Genomic DNA, 14,300 nt, shown 5'->3' with positions numbered 1-14,300 from the left:
TTTAAGATTTATAAAGTGTGTCAAATGGCTGATATGAAATCACTTACACAGATCACTGTTGTGGCTTTCTATTCTTTCTCATCTCAGGTATTTCTGGAGACAAGGTAGAGATAGACCCCGTTACTAATCAGAAGGCCAGCACTAAGTTTTGGATTAAGCAGAAACCCATTTCAATCGATTCTGAACTCCTCTGTGCCTGTGACCTTGCGGAAGAAAAAAGCCCAAGTGAGTAGTCCTTTTTATTTATGTTCTCTCTTCTCTCCCTCTCTGTGCTACATGCCCAAAGAATTATTGCTACCATGTCCTTTCTATAGGTGTATTTTATTCATTATAGGATGTTTTTAATCTGACTTTATTCTATTATATCAAACATTTCGTATACAGATACGCATTTTATGAGTGTCCTTTTATTGCTGCTTGCAGCTAATTGCATCGTTATGAGTGTTTCTCAACAACGATCAGTAACTGCTAATAACATCATCCCAAAAAAATGCTGTTTTCACCTGTGTAGTGTCTAACCAAGACAGGGTTGTAAGGGAGATGAGCCCCAGCAAAAAGACCCAGCGTCTCCCAGGGGCATCAAAACATAACGTGGCGCTGCCAAAAACTGCACGCGTGGTTCACGCACGTGGGCAGGTTTCCTTAGGCTCGTGTGTGTGCAGTGCAGAGATGCTGCGGGTACGAGACACGAGTGTCTGTGCGGAGATGGGGGGAGCAGAGGGGAGGCTGCTCCCCCCGCGGCCCGTCCTGCGCTCCAGGCCCCTCGGGCGCGCGGTGCCCGTGCGGGACGCGCCGGCCGCGGCCTCCCCGCGAGGGCCCCGCAGCTCCGCGAGGAGCGGGGTCACCGCGGAAGGACGCGCAGGCTCGGCCGGGGTCACCTTTATGACGCTGAGGTTTTTTATTTGCTCGTGCTCACGTGACCGCTCATAAATTCATTCTGAGTTTCTTATGAAATGCGTGATCATCATAATTCTGAGAGCATAAAAGAAGTCTCCCGGAAATCTGCCGGCCTCCTTCACATTCACTAAAGCTGTTCCCAAAGTCATTATTTTAGGTCAGCACAAAAGACTTTGTGTGACATCCCAGAATGATGCATTTGGGGGAAGTCTTAACAGCAGATCACTATCTGTTGAATTTTAAATGGAAAAAAAAGTTATTTCAGTAGCATAAAGGAAAGAAAGTCACTGTATTTCACAAGTTTTGTCTGTGATTTTTATCAGCATAGTGATATATGTTTGTAGCAGAGTTTACATCAAAAATTATTCCTGGATCTTCCTTGAATGAATTATTGCAAAGAGAGGCTGAGTAAAGATAAGCTCTTGGAGTTTTGCAATATATTTTGTTTCCCTGTTTTTATCTCTTGTAACACAAATACGCTCCATCTAGTCTTTCAAAGGTGTCCAGCAACGTGTAACAGTGGTTGTACCACTACAGTGAGCAAAAACATGCTGTATTTTTTATTGAAGTGTCCACTTTCCATAGACATCAGCAATTAAAGTATAATACAGTTGAGTACCGCTTTGCTAGGCTGCCTTGTTCCATTTTTGAAGAGAGGTAAAGGATTTACAGAGCATCCAAATATGACCTCTGTTTGCAGGTAAGGCAGGGGTGCTTTGTGGAAGGATTTAGTCATTCTGGAATTGAAGGTTTATGCAAAACTGGTTCTAACGTACGTGGTAGTCAACACAGCTACATATTTGATTTGCTCTTACTGCATTTGGAGGAGTAAAGAGATTTCAGAGTGTTCACTGCTGCTTTCCTGCACTGAAAATAGAATCTGTGTCTAAATGTAGCAGAGCTCCTAAAGCCTCTTTTCTGTTGAAGTTCTGGGTGGAAGGGCAGGTTCGAGCAGGGAAGCTTTGGTGAAGTTGGTGTGTTCACAACTCACGTTTTAAAATATTTACAGATGGACATGGAGCCACCCTAGGGGAAGCTGTAACTTCCCTTTGTTGTAAGTTAACAGAACTTAGAGTTGCATTTAGTGAAAGTGGAAAATGAAAATGGAAAGCTTTGGCATCTAATTTGCCATTATTATGGGTATGGCAGGCAGGAACGGCTGATGATTTTTGCTTGCCCTTGCAGTAGGACAGGGTTAGCATTCGGATTTTTATTTATAAATTAAATCAGACTCCTTGAATTTAGACAGAGAGAAGAGGTAATGGCCTTGCTACCTAAATCAAATGCCATTAGAAGCTGAAAACACTGTATACAAACTGCTTGTTTAAATCAGGTTCAGTCTGATTATCACAAAAGATTCCAAACATTTCGAATCTTGAAAGGAAGCATCCTATCATTGAGAAATAAGATTTAAACCTTAATAAAGTAGTTGTCATTTTTATAGCTGAAAAGAGCTTTGTATCTCAATTAAGTGTACATAATATAAAGTCTTAAGGAAGCAACATAATAGGTTTAATACAATTATATCCCTTTGCAATAGTGTAATTTAAAGGAAATCAGATTCTGTTAATGTCTCTTACGTTACTTGGACAAGGGAGGAACTCCAGTGTCACCGAGCGCCGCGCCGCTGCCGCTGGCGCCGTGGCCGAGGTGCGCGCGGCGGCGGGGACGCGCGGCCGGCCCCGCGGAGCCTGCGGAGCCTGCGGAGCCGCTGCGGGTGCCGCTGCGAACGAGCAGTGCGGAAAACTTGCAGCTTCCAAAAGACGGGGTTTTTTATTTTCCTGGCTGTGTGTGTTTGGGGTCTGCGGACATCAAGCTTATGTGATCGTTTACTTGAAACTGAAGAAATGTTCTCTATCCTCGATTCTTCCTTTTTAAATAAAGCAGATAGATACATCTCAATTGCTAGGTCAAAATACCCTTAATACTAAGGGAGTTTAAGCAGAGGTGTTCTATAGGTCACAGAATACATCGGTGACTTCAGTTTATAATTAAATTGCCTGCTTTGCACCCTGCAGCTTAAGATTTCCTTTAAATTCGTATTCCATTGTTGCACTGGGGCTTAACAGAATGTTAACCTGGTAATAGGCACAGGGCCTCCCCATTATATGTCTCGCTATCGAGCGGTTCTGCATGACTAGTTAAAAAAGATGGCAAGAAGATTAATGAAAGCAGCCCGGTACAGAAGGGGGTAGGTACCTTGCAAGACTTCTAGCGAGCAGATATTAGAGCTGAACCAGAGCTTGGCTTTTTCTTTATCCTGCGACCTTTGAACCTGCCTCACTGTCGAAAGCTGCCAGCGGAGCCGACGTTTTGATTGATGTTGCTACACGAGTCAGTCTTTCCCATTGAATTCCACATCTGCAGGAAAATAGCTTTTCTCGCGGTATTCATACTGGCTGGAAGTGATAGCCGAAGTGATGGCTGAGGCGCTTTTATGTAGTTTTCATTTAAAGCTAAAGGTGTTTGATGTTTTAATTCAGCGGCAGGTTCCTGCGGATGATGCAGCTCTGCCCTAACGCGTTCGCCGGGGGTTGCGCAGGGCCCCGGGGCGGCGCGCGGAGCCCGGCAGGTCCCGCGTCGAGGCCGCGTCGCGTGGAGGCTGCGTCGCGTGGAGGCCGCGTCGCGTGGAGGCCGCGCGGGATGCCCTGGCGCGGGGAGGCCGCGCGGGCCGGGCGCCGTTCCCAGCTCCCGAGCCGGGACGGGAGGCGCTGGGCAGGTTGGTGCTGCTGCCCGGCACCGCAGGGCCCGCGTCGCAGGGACGCGCATGGAGCGGGCGGCGCTCCCGGGGCGTCGGGCGGCCCCGGCCCCACGCGTGTCCTGGAGCCGCCGTGCGGCAGCGCGGAGCCACGCGCGCCCCTTCCCTCCTCCTCAGAACAAATATGTTCCGGAGCCCTATTAAAAGGGGTCTTCATCTCTGCTGTCAAAGCGAGTCTGCTGGGGTTTTTTAGTTTAATTACACTATCCAATTAAAACTCCTTGGCGCATTTTGATGCGCTTCTCCTTGGGCTTGAGTGGAGCTGACATTTACAAGGCTCGGCTCGCGCAGACACCGCGTGATTGATGAGGTGCCGGCGCGGCGCGGGGGCGAGCGCCGGGCGGAAACGCTCCTTAGTGCCTCCTGATTTATTTATCATCTCCCTCCAAAACAAGGTTGCTGCTGAAGAGGTTTTGGGCAACCCTGGGTTCCACCTCAGTTCTCACCGTTCTTGAAAAAAATCTTTATTAGTTTTCTGCCTTCGGTAATAATTCAGTGAAGAAATGAAAGGCTTTGAAAAAAGATTCCAGATGTGAAAATAGTTACCGTAATTTGACATTAAACTGGTCGTACGCGGCACTTTCTTAATTGCAGCTCTGCTTCCAGGACACCTGGAATGGAGGCGGCCACGCGTGGAGGTGGCGAGCGCCGGGCAGGAGGTTTCTGCCCCTGCAGGTTTCCTTGTCGGGCAGGGGCTGACGAAGGTGCCTGTTTCGGTGACGATGCAATTCCTGTGTTTTTGTGGGACCCCCAGTCCCTATTCCTGGGTCACAATATTACTTTTGAAGCAGGAATTTTGAAGAAGGAATTCAAAATAGCAGAGTTCCCCCTCCCCAGGCTCTTGGATTAAACATAGCACTGGTTGATGAAGAGTTATTACATCATTTAATTCAGAAAGTTTTAAGTAAGTTTTATTTTATTTTCCTAATTCCTAGCCTGTTTGCTAGTCTATTTTTCTAGGAGAAGAGGTGTCAAGATTCAGTCCTGTTGAAGTTGCAACTTCTGCCACAATGTCAAATGATGCCCATGAGTCTTTTGTTCTTGGAGAGACTTTTCTCCAGCTATTCACTGCACTAATATCTCTTAATTGTTGACTTCTGCCTTATGGCTCTGTAATGACAAAGCAATCATCAAGGTATATTGAAAAATTAACATAAATTTGCATTTCCCTGTGTTTGTTTTCTGTTTTGTCCAATTCATGAATATTCTTTTCATCCTTCATCTAATTAGTGGTTTCGTTCAGCAGTGCAGTTTTAAAGGGTGGCAATGGCAGAAGAGAAAGAGCCTTTTCATAGGGCTGGCTCAGGGGGATGGGCAGGGGAGGAGGAAAAAACATTTCTGCTCTTGCAGATGTGGTAGAAAAGCATGAGTTTTTATTGTGCAAAGTCATATAATGCCGTTGTTTCCCAAGCAGGAGTGTTTTTTAGACCAGTTGTCTGCTAAAAAGAGTTTGTAACTGTGATTAAAAAGCGCAGCTTTGCTTTCCGCTGTGAACTGAAGTGCCCGGACTTTGTGAAGCTTCTCCGTGTTCTGTCCAGGATCGCCGGCTGCAGCGCGTTCCCGCTCCGGGGGCCACAACGAGCCCTTCCCTCCCGTTCCAGGCGGGAATGGCCAAGCGGAGCAGCCGGGCGGGAGGGCGGCCGAGGCGTCCCCACGTGTCCCTGCATGTCCCCACGTGTCCCCACATCCCCGCATGTCCCTGCAGCGCCCGTGGGCCGAGAGCCCGGCCGAGGGCCGCTCCGGGGGCGTCCGGCATCGGCGCGGTGGAAACCTGGGGCTGCTCTGGTTCGGTACCAAACGTTCTTATGTGGAGATGCAGAAACCTGGATGTCCTGCTCCCTCTGAGGCACCGTTGCGGTGGTGTTCGATTGGCAAGAGGGCATCGCGTACAGCAGCGCCCTTGGAAGTGGAAATCAGTCGTGAATTCCAGCTGCTGGGACGGGAGCGGAGCAGAGTGCTGCTAACGTTTCCCATGAGCTGATTTTGCACACAGTAAATAGCGCCATGTGGCCACGGGAGCGCATGAACATAACGCTTCAACAGGGCGTTCTGCAGAAAAGTCCTTTCAGCTTCTTTCCCGTCCATCCCGCCCTCGGGGCAGCTCCGTGCCCAGCGGAGGGGCCGGGATGTGGCCGCGGTCCCGGCAATGCCGGCGGCTCCGTGGGATCCGGGGCTCCGTCCCCTGCCGCCCCGAGCTGCCTGGCGCTTCCGCAGTGCCGGAATGAGCGCTGGGAGCGAAGCGGCGTTCCGCTCCCGTCAGCAGCGCGGGCTGGGAGGAGGGATGGATCGCCGGGGTAGAGGGAGGGGGGCGCTGAGGAGGGTTTCTCGCTCGGGCCAGCCGGGATCTCGCTGCGTTCCCTCCCGGAGCTGCGGCGGTGCCGGTGCCACCGTCGAGCGGCTGCGGCCGCGCGCTGGCCGGCGCCTGCTGCATCGGTTCCCGCCGACCCGCTCGCAGTGACGGGGTCCTGCGCTCTGTCGTGGGCCGTCTCCTCAGAATCGCAGTGACCTTTTCCCTTGCCCTAAGCACCCGCCTGGGTTTGGGTGTTGTTTGGGGAGAGGCTCTTGGGGCGGGTGATGATTCCGGGGCTCAGTGGCCCTCCCTTTGCACCCTGACGCTCGTCCTGCACGCGGGCTGCTTGTTGCACCACGCGGTGGTCGTGTCCGTGCGCGCGGCGCCGGCGCGGGCTCAGCGGAGCTAACTAGGCGTTTGATAGATTTTTGCATTTCCTGCAGTGGGGATGTGATGGGAAAATGAACTTCATTGAATAGAGTTCAGCTGCTCCTGTAAGCCACCACTTGCCTTAAATTGAAATGACATGAGAAGCCTGTCAGCGTTTCATTGCTCCCTTCTGTCGTGCTGATGGTATGCTAAGATCACCATCTGGGCTCGCTTCTGTCAGGCGCGCGCTGCCCAAACCTGGGGAGATTCTCAACAGTTTTTCTTATCTTCGCAGGTCATGCAATATTTAAACTTACATATCTAAGCAATCACGACTACAAACACCTTTACTTTGAATCCGATGCTGCTACTGTTAATGAGATAGTCCTGAAGGTGAGTAGGGCCCCGGCTCCGGGGACGTGGCAACGGCGACGCGTTGGGGCCCTAGTTTGGCTCAGACCAACCCTTGTAACCCAGAACACTGCATAAACTTGAAACCCTTCATAAGAGAAGGCTAAAAAGGTAGATTTGCTAAGAATAACATGAATATTCAAGAGAAAAATATTACTGAACAGTACTTCTTCCTTAAGTTCTCAAGTTGTTTATGTAGAACATTTTCTGGTTTTGTGCATAAGTTACCAGTCTATTTCCAATTCCATCAGCATTAGGAGATCAGACTTTTCAAATTAGGCTTTTTACATGATCAAGTGAGAAAGACTGAGGCTTTATTGAGCATGAAAATTCCCTATATTTTTATGCCTTAAGCTGTAATATGCAATGAAAGTGAAACACTCTACAGTGCATAAAATTGTGCAAGTTTTAAGCCACAGCATATTAACCAGCTAATGGCAGACCAAAGGGCATTTTTATCTTTTTGATTCTTGCATTAACCTTCCATTAAAATTATCTATGTGATTATCACAAAGTACTGGAGATAATAAATTTAGGGAATAGCGGGCTTGTTAAATATCATTTAAAAATGCTTTCATCACATAAAATGTGCCAAAACACAGGGAAACTCTGAGACGAGCTGAGTACGCAAACATCATAATGGCAGAATTATTTTTATGAAAGCTGGTGGAACCCGTTAGTGCAGCGCGTCGCAGCGCCGTCCCGGCGCGCGTCCCGCGGCTGCGTCGCTGCGGGGACCGGCGCGTCCCCCTCACCGCGGCCGCTTCCCTGCCCTGTTCTGCAGGTGAACTACATCCTGGAGTCGCGAGCAAGCACAGCCCGAGCAGAGTATTTTGCTCAGAAACAAAGAAAACTGAGCAGGAGAACAAGCTTCAGCTTCCAGAAGGAGAAGAAATCGGGACAGCAGTAGCGTCTCGCCTGGAGGAGACCTGCCTGCCGCGCTCGGAGCAGGAGGAGCTCCCGACAGCCGGAGACAGGTGGGAGCGAGAACTGCGGCGCTCCTGATGCCAACAGGCAGGAGCAGCCAGGGAAGAAAATCCGTATTATCCAGTCTCTCACGGTTGGCAGATTATCCCTCTTTGGTGATGGGAAGTCTCCCCTGTGACAAAAATAAAGAGCCATATCAGCCGGAAAGAAGACTGTTACGCTTCAGGTTCCTTTGATTAGAAATAAGAGAATGACGTAGACGGGCATCATTTAATTACTGTATTATGTACAATCACAAGAAGAGATGTGATTACATATTATTTCACAGCCTGGTTAAAATGAATTATATACATCTGTAATACACCCACGTACACGCAGGTATTGCTTGTGACATGATCAGATTTCTAAAAGCAAAATGTAGGACAAATGTATCCATTTTTACTGTTAATAAACAGATGTAATCTTTCTGGAGGTCCATACGCTGCACAGTTCTTGGGGGGAGGCTGCAGCCCCAGATGGCTCCTCTGCTGTTGCCGCGTGCGGGAGGCGGCGCCGAGCCCGGGCGCCCTCGCGCAGGAGCCCGTTGGGAAGGATCGTGTGGACAGGCCGGGCGGCTCCGTTCTGCTCGGCCACCGCTGCTGCTCCTTAACGCGCTGCTCCGCTCCGCGCGGCGGCTCTGCCCTCGCTCCTGGGGCAGCTTCCACGCGGAGACTGAGGAATTCCTTCGCCTTTTTTAGTATTAGAGGAGTCTTTAAAAATACAAATGAGAATCTGCTTTGTACTGGGATTTCTAACTGTTCTGGCCTTGTTCATGTTTCCTGCGCCGGGCCCCACGCGCCGGGGAGCCCCCAGGGCTGCCGGAGGAAGCGCCCCAGCCCTGCAGGACCTTCGTACTCTGCTTTTGTATAAAAAAATCTTTCTGAGCCTTAACGTATAGCCTAGGAATGAACACGAAGGCGGAGAGCTTTACTTGCCAGTTATGTGTTACATTTAAGTTCTCAATTTTTGAACTTTTAGCTTGTTCCATTGGAAGAAAGTGAGCGAAGCCTTCCCGGAGCTGCTGCCTCTGTCCCCGGCGCAGACCGAGAAGGCCCTTCTGTACTGCACAGTCTTCCATGATTATTACTCAGCAAAGGAGAAACAGGAGAAACAGTATTTTATAGTATGATATTGCATTTTTAAGTATTTTATATGCACAACTGCAGCGTAGACGCAATGGGGAAAGAACCTTCAAATAATGCAATGTAAATGACTCCTTTAATCAAGTTTGTGAACTATTTAACATTAAAGTTGTTACGTGAATGTTCTTTTGGCACCTAGTTTCAATTATTTTCAGCTGAATTAAACAACCGCCCCTTTCACGTGAGAAGCTCCGTCAGACTCGTGCTGGTTTTCACGGCCGTGTCGCCCTGGCCGGGAGCCGATACCCGCGTGCTGGGTTGGGCGCCGCGAGGCCGGCGCAGCCCCGGCCGGCGCAGGGGGTCGCGGTTGCAGCTGGGGCTCTGCGGCGGCTGCAGCCGGAGCCCGAGGAGCTGCCCTGCCCTGCCCTGCGCGTGACTCCGGCCCCTCGACCCGCGGCTCCGCGTGGCCGCCCGGGTGCCCCCGGCTCCGCCGCGGCAGCGCCCGGCGCGAGGGCTGCGTTACGGAGCAGCTCCCCTTCCACAGCCCGCCCAGCAAAACCTTCCTTCAATGCAGGAAATGCCGAGGGTTTTGGGCCACGAGAGCCTCTCCCCATCCCAGCATTTCCCCTACCCTCGCGGAAAGAGTTAAGCTGCCGCCTGCTCGGTGCGCAGCGGAGCGAGCCGGGCGCGCTGGTCCTTCCCTGGTAGCTGTAGATCTAATTGATTCAGATGGGCATTCAACTGGGTCAGCAGACAAGCTGTTCGCTCCCGGCTCCGGCAGCGCCGGGCGGCTCTGCCTGCTGCAGCCCCGATGCTCCGTGTGCCGCAGCGCGTGCCGCAGCATCCAGGTTTTTCTGAATTTCCCCGTATTTCTGGGGCTCAAAGGGGACCTGGCCTATTTGTGCAGCTGAGGCATTAGCGCCTGCTGCCCGTCACGTAGCAAAGGCTGCGCTTGCACAGGGCACCTGCGAGTGCCGGCCCAACGCGGTGTCACTGCGGGCAGCGCCCTGGGCCATGCGGGGTCCCGGAGTCCCCCTCATGTCCCTTCCTCCTGAGGAACCGGGGCTGCAACAGGGCCCGGGCAGCCCAGAGATGTCCCCAGGGCCAGGGCTGAGGGGGTCCCAGCGCGTGGGCAGAGCTGGCTGCGGTGGAGCCGGTTCTGCTGCCGCTGCCGCTCCCGCCTGGAGCCCAAGCGCCGCTGCCGGGCGCGGGTCAGGATCCGTCAGCGCGGGGCCCGTCCCGGTGCAGCCACCAGGTCCCCACGTGTTCTGGGCTCCCCCTTTTCCTCTGCTGAAATGCAGAAAAAGAAAAGCCCTCGCCAGGGTGCTGGGCCCGCTAGAAACCCTGCGCGTGATTTGTGAACTCTCACAGCCTTGGTAATCTCATCAGAGTAATGGGATTATATTTCAAATCACCATGGCCTGTTCATTACACATTTAAACTCCTTTGACAGAGGAAAAGTTAAATAAAATGTGTGCGTCAGCCCTGCTTGACTTTCCCGGTTCTCTTTCTTGATTAGACAAACAGATGCTGAGCTCCAAAATGAAAAAATAATGTGGTCATTTATTCATTTTTCTGACAAGTGGCAGTACATTTTTAGTGGTAACCGAGCCCCCTCCTGGGGTGGGCAGCCCTGGGGCTGCTGCGACACCAACGTCACCCGGGCGGCCGGGGGGCCTCCGTGGTTGGGGGGTGGTCTCCAGGGTGCCGAGGCCTCCGCAGCTCCCGGACGCTCCGGCCTCGTTCCCAGCTCCGTTCCCAGCTCCGCGCTGGCCACGGCGGGTGCTGGGCCCGTCCAGCAAGCTCCAGGGCTGCAGGAGAGCGCACGTGCACACGGCCATGCGCCCAGCAGCCGCTGCCGTTAACGCAGACCCTGGCGGAGCCTGTGTCCGGCCCCGTGCCCACGTCCGTGCCCAGCTCGGTGGCCACGCAGCCCGTTATCCGCCCCCACGGTGTCTCAGCTCGGCTATGATGAGTCCCGCGTGTCTCAGCGGTGTCTTCCCACGCTGGCGGCGCCGGCGCCCATGACCTGCCCAGGGCCTGGCTGCCAAGCAGGCACAAACGGGCCTGGGCGCGCGGTGCTGGGGGCCGAGCCGGCCCCGCGCTGCCGCTGGCAACTCTGCAGGCCGGGGCTGACGCTGCTCGTGCTCCGCGCGGCGCTCACTGCCCCGCACCGCTCCGAGCGCGGCGCCGGCTGCTGGCCTCGCTGCTGGCCTCGCTGCTGGCCTCGCTGCTGGCCGTGGCGGGCACGGAGCCGCGCGCCGACAGCTCCCGCCACCACGGGCCGAGTGGTTGCGGGGCCCCAGCCGTGGCGGCTGCGCACGGTGCTGGGCCCAGGGCTGGGTCGGCTTTGTTCGCGGCGCTGTTCCCGCTCCTCGCATGCCATCTTGAGGCCCCCTCGGTGCTGCAGCTCCCGCTCCGCCTCATCCTGGGCCGCACCAGGCGCCTGAAGGGCAGAACAATCCCGTTGTTAGCACAACGTGGTCCCGGAGGGAATACTGCAAGGGCGGGAAACGGGGCAGCTGACAAAGCTTGGCCTATAATTAGTGCCCGTCAGCAGGGCTCACAGAAAGTAGAGCTCGTCAGGAAAGTTGGTTTTGTTCTTGTAATTTAAAAGTTTAACTCATAAAGTGAGTGCATAGCATAGAGCTCCAGCTTCCATGGGGCTTCTGACTTAACAGCACATGACATTTTGATTAAGAAATTAGCTCTATACAGCATCAATGCAGCGCGCGCTAAGCGGCTTAGGACGGGGCCGGCTGACAGGGCTCCTGTGGCAGCTGCCGGGGCTCCGCGCTGGACAGGGAGACTCCACACTTGGAGTGGGAGCCGCGATGGACACGCTTGGAGCCCCGGCAGTTTGGGCCGCTGCAGAAGCAGCTGCTGCAATACTTGACGCGTTAGCGCTGCGTTACGAGGACGGTTCCCTGCTCCTCGGCGCCTCCAGCGCCCCGTGCTCTGCACGCTCCTCCAGGAGCGCCGAGGCGGCCGGTCGAGGGCAGCGAGCCCCAAATCGCGGCTCTCCCACAGCCCCAGGGAGCCCCGAGGCTCCCCCATCGGAGCAGCCCCGCTGTGGACGTCCCTGCGAGGACGGGCCGGGAGGCCGCCCTCCTGCGCGAGCCTCGACTGCAGACACAGTCATCCTGCCACAACGGCACCGCGGGCTCCCGCACAGCCCCGCTCTGCCGCGAGCCCCGTGGAGCGCCCGCAGCGCCGCCCGGCTCCGCTCCCGCCCCCTGCAGCGCTGCCCCCTGCACTGCTGCCTCCCTCGCGCGAGGCGCTCGTGCCCAGCTCGGCCCTGGCCGCGGGGCCGGCGGGCGCTGCAGCCCCGTGGCCGCCGCGTGACGGGCGCCTGCAGCGCGAGCGGGGCCACGCGGCGCCGCGTCCAAACCCCCGCGTTCAGCAGCCCCTCGCTGGGCTGGTTTTTTAAATTGTTTTCAAAACAGATTTCATGTGGTCCCAAAATGAGACCACGATTGTAAATTAAAGTGTAATTAGCCTTTACGCTTTTATATTCATTAACTCTTCTCTGTTAATGATGCAGAGGCTGGAGCACAAACCCAGCATTATGAAACCACATCCAAGAAATAAAATAGTGATTTAGATAATGGCCGGGATGTATTGCTGCTTACACGTAATTAAACAAATGCTCCATTTACACTTGGAAACGTTACTGAGCGCTGATTAACCCCCGCCCAGGCCCCGGCGCCGCCCGGGGCTGTCCCTGCTCGGCCCGGTCGGGGCTCCGGCCCCGCTTTGTCTCCCGGCTCCGCGCGGCGCCTTCGGCCTCGGCCTCCCGCGCGGCGAGGCTGCGGTTTCCATGGAGACGCCGCCTCGCGGCGCGCGGGCCCGGCCGAGGGGGCGCAGGGAGCCCAGGCCCAGGCCCTGCGCCGAGAGGAGCCTGCAAAGCAAAACCCAGAGCAGCGGCTTCCTCGCACCCCGAGGGGCGGAAACGGGACACGAGGACCGAGGCGGGACGAGGAGCCCTGGGGCTGGGGGCCCGGCCCTGTGGGGAGGCAGCGGCTGGCAAAGGGCTCCAGCCAAGGCCGCGCTCCCCGGGCTGGGGCAGCAGCCTCCGCTGTCCCTGAAAAGGGCGCAGGGCGCGCGGAGGCCACAGGGCAGCCCCGGCCGCGCTCGTGCGTCACCCCCACAAACATGGGCAACCGCCGGCAGTGCTGCTGCGCGCGCAGGCAGCGCGAGGCCCGGGGCTGGCGCCCGGCACGCGAGGGGCTCCCGGGCAGCGCGGGGCAGAGGGAGCCGCCCCGGATCGGCCGGGCCGGCCCACGGCGCCCCGGAGCCACCAGGGCCACGCTGGGGCCACCACCGCGCCCAGGCCTGCAGCTCCCCTCTCCAGCGGCAACTTCCAGGTATATGATTTAATGAAAGGCACAATAAGAAGTGAAACAATTAGAATTTCTGCCTCATTATCATGGTAATCTTATCAGTCGGATAATGAGGTATTAATGGAGATTTAATGTGCCTCTCATAACAGAATCCCTTGGAGAAAACACATAAGGAAATTGCTGTAAATACACTTAATGATGGAAAGGTCCCCAAACACCATATTCCAGCGGATGAAAAATGCCGGATGCAAATGAGCGGGAATGAAGGTCAGGAGCGCGGCGGGGAGCGGCCCGGGCAGCCGGCCGCTGTGCGGGCCGTGGCCGCCAGGGGGCAGAGCAGGGAGCTCTTCCTTCAACAATTAGTAGATAACAAGGACGATAAAATAATAATAATTATTAAAATACTACTAATAAAAATCAGGTCAGTCACCAAGTGCGATGGGAGGCGGTGGCCGCTGTTCCCAGCCAGGGGAAGCCGGGCTCGGAGCAGGGCCCGGCCTCGCTCTCGCCGCCCCGCCAGAACCGGGCAGAAACACGAAACGCAGCCACTCAACTGTTCTCCTTTTAATGGGCTCGTACAGAATAACACATTAATAACGTTAGAGACAATATGGGCTTCCTGGATACAAGATTGTGCAAGCTCTTTAATTTAGATTTATCAAGGCTTTACCAGTTTCGGAGAGGAGAGGCAGTACAAAGCTTTTTCAACAGAGGTAAAGCACAATTCAAAGGTACAGAACACACACTACGACCTCAGCAGATTCATCTCAAGTCGTACAGGCTCAACCGAGGGATCGGCGCTCGTTCCCGCTCCGGCGTGCGGCCTCCGCCACGACGCGGCTCGGCACAACGGAGCGGCCCGCGGCGCCTGCCCGCGCGCAGGAAACACCCCGAGCTCGTGGCTTTCGTCCTGAAGTCTATGGCAGTTACATTCAGCATTTGGTAGTATAAATTCTTCAAAACAAAAATCTTTAGATTTAAATAATTAATAGACCATATATGTTCCAGTTCTCCTTGAAGGGGATAAAAGAAATGTTTAAAGAGAAATCTCATTTAGGGTTAAGAGCAAAACAAACTCTTAGGGATGAAAGAACCAACGTCTTTCTTTCACTTTTCTACCCAAAAGAGCAAAATATCACCGCTACCAAACTAACAGGCCCAGCGATGCCAAAGCTCGACGTGGC

The 14,300-nt window shown here is 54.4% G+C and overlaps 1 protein-coding gene across 2 annotated transcripts in view; it reads left to right on the top strand.

Moving 5' to 3' along the window:
- Positions 1-8,119, top strand: part of MAPKAP1 (MAPK associated protein 1) — a 67,482-nt gene extending 59,363 nt beyond the window's left edge. For both annotated transcript variants that reach the window (XM_088525413.1, XM_088525412.1), the window contains 3 exons: positions 88-225; positions 6,610-6,707; positions 7,510-8,119. In XM_088525413.1, coding sequence (XP_088381539.1) covers positions 88-225; positions 6,610-6,707; positions 7,510-7,635 — 362 coding nt within the window. In that variant the 3' untranslated portion in view covers positions 7,636-8,119. The remainder of the gene's footprint in view (positions 1-87; positions 226-6,609; positions 6,708-7,509) is intronic.
- The last annotated feature ends 6,181 nt before the right edge of the window (positions 8,120-14,300 follow it).

Source organism: Tinamus guttatus, unplaced genomic scaffold (assembly GCF_059628265.1).
Source record: "Tinamus guttatus ecotype Peru unplaced genomic scaffold, ASM5962826v1 Tinamus_guttatus_pri_ptg000226l, whole genome shotgun sequence".
Lineage (NCBI taxonomy): Eukaryota > Metazoa > Chordata > Aves > Tinamiformes > Tinamidae > Tinamus > Tinamus guttatus.
The sequence above is the reverse complement of the archived record's forward strand: the minus strand, read 5'-3'. Positions and strand labels throughout refer to the sequence as shown.